The sequence below is a fragment of the Salmo salar genome, chromosome ssa16 (genome assembly GCF_905237065.1).
Source record: "Salmo salar chromosome ssa16, Ssal_v3.1, whole genome shotgun sequence".
NCBI classification, from domain to species: domain Eukaryota; kingdom Metazoa; phylum Chordata; class Actinopteri; order Salmoniformes; family Salmonidae; genus Salmo; species Salmo salar.
Window position 1 is genome coordinate 33,752,192 of NC_059457.1, and position 4,173 is coordinate 33,756,364.

General features: G+C 44.7%; 1 protein-coding gene across 1 annotated transcript in view; it reads right to left on the reverse strand.

The window, feature by feature from the left end:
- Positions 1-296: 296 nt before the first annotated feature.
- Positions 297-4,173, reverse strand: part of LOC106573701 (malonyl-CoA decarboxylase, mitochondrial) — a 15,596-nt gene continuing 11,719 nt past the window's right edge. The window contains exons 3-5 of the mRNA XM_014148992.2: positions 4,009-4,165; positions 3,696-3,848; positions 297-1,204 (exon numbers count right to left, since the gene is read on the reverse strand). Coding sequence (XP_014004467.1) covers positions 662-1,204; positions 3,696-3,848; positions 4,009-4,165 — 853 coding nt within the window. The 3' untranslated portion in view covers positions 297-661. The remainder of the gene's footprint in view (positions 1,205-3,695; positions 3,849-4,008; positions 4,166-4,173) is intronic.

Below are 4,173 nucleotides of genomic sequence, written 5' to 3' on the forward strand. Positions count from 1 at the left end.
CTACACATTTTGTTGTGAATGACTTTTGCAGAAAATTACACATTTTACATATAGAGATAATTTTGAATTTAAAATCTATTGCGAGCACAACTCATTAAAGAATAGCTTGATTGAGCTTCAGTAAATAACTGATTTGTAGAGATTGCCGGGTGACAATCGGGGCCAAGAGACAATGAGATGATAATATGGTACTGTTTTGTTCTACATAATTCTATATACAATGTGGGTGTGAGTGTTATGTATTTTTCACCCGCACGGCTTTGCACATGCACACACGCCCACACAGATCAGCCAAATGAAAGAATCAAAGACATAATTTATTCCAATAGCTTTGCAGCCTATTTGCTGTGTTACAGCATCACACATTGTCAAGCAGAAACATGGCACGACCTGATAAATGTCTCTCGCTTCATTAGCTGCAGTCTCTCACACCATAAAACACTGGGAGTCTCTATCGGCGATGATAACACTACATACCCACCTCGGGAAGGAAGGGAGAGGAAAATCCATGTGCTACATGGGCTAGATTGCAAAAAGAATAGAACAACAACTGATATCATTCCACAAATGGTCCTGATCAGAGCCACCATGAAGCCAGCAAGTCCTGGACCTAAAGGCATCTTTAATACCAAGTGTGGGTGTACATATGTGTCCATGGAGCTCAGAGTTTGCTGTTCTTCTGAAACTGTGAGATCAAGCCCAGCACCTGCTCTGTGGCTGTGATGACTTTATTGTGCATGTATGCAGCACTGTTGGACGTGGTCTCCTGCAGGAAGTATCTGTAGTTAACCATGATGCCACAGGAGTTGGCCACTCCACGCGGGCTGGTGTCTGCATGCCAGTTCAGTCTCCACATGGTGGCGCCGTTCTGCAGGTGGAAATTGGCCACAGGGTTTAGGGCGTAGCCGCGCCTCTTCTCTCCATAGAGGTACCAGGCACAGAGGCGCATCAGGGCGGGCTCCAGGATGTGGACCAGGCGTTCAGAACGGGTCCAGTCACCGGTGCTGATCAGCTTACGCAGGGCATCTAGGGCATTGGTATCAGGGGTTGTGTTTGTGACATCTGCCACCTTCCTCCACTCGCAGTCAGTTAGCAGCTCCACGCGGCCCTCCTTCCGGTGCTGGCTGAGCAGGCCCTGTAGCCAGGAGGAGAAGCCCGGGATGGGAGACAGGCTGGAGAACTGGGACATGTGGGGAAACTCACTCTGCAAAGACAGAGAAAGATAGGAGAGTTAGTCTGAGGTAAACCTCCTTAGTATGAAACAACTTTGTCTACACCAGTTAATAAACAATACCAATGTGGTATTATAGAGAGAATAGAAATGCATCATCTTATTAAGATAAATTACTTGTATTAAGCTTTTTGGTTAAAATAAGCTAAATTATCTGTCAGTGACATTAGATAATTTAGTTTGGTAAGAAGAAAAATACATGAAGTGAATTATCACTCAATTAAGATATTTAGGCTCACTTTTTGCAGTGTGTACCCTGCTCTCCCTCTCTCTCACTTTTAATATCTTCCAAGCTCTTGACTCTGGTCCCTATTCCCTAGTGCCTCTCTGCCATCATCACATGCTGCCTGCCTGCCGCCTACGTTCCACTCTCTCTTCTATCTTACCCTTCTTTACAAGCTCTCTTCCTTGCTCTCTCTCTTCTAACCCTGGCCTTTCTCTCCCTCTCTGTTATGTTGGCTCTTGCTTGTCAAGGCTGTTAAGGTACAGAGCTGTGTGGAGTGTTGATTCACAGGAGGCAGGAGGCAACGTGTGTCAGGCAACCCCTGGAAGCAGATGTTGGAGTGTGCCTTTCTTTCTCCCACTCTCTCTCCCTCTCAGCCTCTGTCTCATTCATTCCCCTGTACTTCAATCACACGAGTTAGTGGATCTGAGGATAACCATGTCAAGAGGTCACTTTCCAATCATTTCATCAGTTTAATTTACTATAAACTGGTCAGCAGGCTTAGAGCAGGCGTGCAATCCACAGAGACCTGAGAGATGAGGACAGACAGAATGAGGGAGACAGTAAAGGGCCTGATGGTGTAATGCTGAAAGACAACGGGATCCTCCTCCCTTCTTTCTAAATCACAGAAAGACCTTTTCTTTTCCTTCCTCTCATCCATCCATTATTATAGTGGTCACCCAGCGGCTGTGGAGCTTTTCTATTCCCCTTAATGTGGTGCATAACACTGCCATGGCACTGCACACAGTCACAGTTCTGAGCCAGCCCAGAAGCTCAAAGTTCTTAGTTTTTTTCCCCCCAACTGATACGAGAGCTATTAGGATGGCCATGGGATAAATCCAGAACTCATAGGCCACAAGAAAAGGCTTTGTAAAACAAAATCAAGTTTCTGCTTCAATTTGATATCCTCAGAGTTCAGACGGAACTACAGATAAGAGGTTCAAGCCCTACAGAACAATGTACATCCCTCGATAATTTTAACCAATGTTAGGAGTGCTGACAGAACAATGGAAAGGCTAGAACACTTAGGCCAGGACTAATAGTTGCGGTAAAGAGGTCAATCGAACTCGACCAAAACAATGGAATTGCCATGGAAACGCATGGGGGAAAGGGCCGTGGGGGAAAGATCCAGAGTCTCCTCATTGCCCCCCAGCAAAATCAGCCTAGATTTAGCCTACATTGTCTTTCACACTGTTGAGGTAAAAATCTGAGTACAATACTTGTATGGATGCCAACCCCAACACGTTCATGTCATCGTCACCAATCAACTGCATTATGGTTAAAAACGACTTGACTACCACCAACAATTTATGTATGCTAGCTATGCTAACCATCTTATACGAACAGGAGTTAGCATTTAGCAGTCACTTCTTATAAACCCAAATATATCCAAATCGGACTTAAGTAGCCACATTGTGGGCCTGTTACAATACATGAATCATGACGGATTTGATGAATATCCACTTTGTTAGATTAGATTTGTTGAATGTGCGCCAATCTGGTCAATAGAACAGTCAGAGTAACATTGAACCTTTACCGTGTCGATGCTACTGAGTGTAAATAGGGCTACTGTACAAATCAACAAGACACACAACTGCACAGGCCACCTATACTAAGCATACAAGCCTATACTCTATCAGACTATCAACTACCCTCACATCAAAACCAGCTGAAATGTCATTATTTCGCTCTCGGTCTTGATTGATGTGTGGAGATGGTTATTCAATCATGCTGCTATCCAATCTTTACCCTGAAAAACACATCTCAGATGCAGGTAGAACTGCAAGATTGTGAGAGAGTATTTGGCTTAATTGAGAAACTCAAACGACTACGAGCAATAAAAAAAATGGCTTGTCTAGGTAATATAACATGCTTTGGCTATCTAATCATAATAACTACTCCTTTCACACTGAAATGACCTCCAGCTAATGTTGAACTACTGCTGTGATTGACTGCCATCTGTTTACTGGCCGTGGCCAGAAATGCTTGGTGACGTGAGTGGTTCTCTGGAACTTCTCTGGAAGAGTGAATGGAAATTATCAGGTGACATTGAAGCAAGTGACTAACAGAGAGTAAAGGACCCTGACCCTGGAGCTGGCTAATAAATCAACAAATTACGATGTAGCGGAGCAGCTAGTTTTCCTAAAAGACGTTCCAGTGTTCAGATAGTCACAGAAGGGCAGTCCCAGTCTTTCTGTCTGCCTGCTCATTTAGACAGTGGTGATGTCATTCTCCACCCACCTGTAGCTCCCGCACCACTCTCTTGATGAGGACGTTCCCTAGCTCCACCCCCTGCAGGCCAGCCTGGGTGGAGGAGATGGAGTAGAACACTGCTGTATTGACTTTGTTCACATCCTCCTCTGAGTCCAGGGTAGCAAACTCTCTCACGATACTCTATTGGACAAGAGAAACAACATTGACTTCAACAGACACACAGTCAATTATGAAAATGTGGTTCATGACCTGAAAAGAGGAAAAGTAATACCAATCCACATGACAGCTAAACAAACTTAACAATTTATGCATTCTTTCATATTCCATATAAACCTCTCACCTGTATGTTATCAGAGATGTCCTCTGTGAGTGCCACATGCAGGACAACCAGTGGCTCCCCTGGCATGGCAGCGTGGGTGAAGGCATAGCAGCGACGGTACGGCCCAACTCTACGCTTTATATCTGTCCAGTTTCTCACAGGGTGCACAGCTTCGTACCTGGCAGA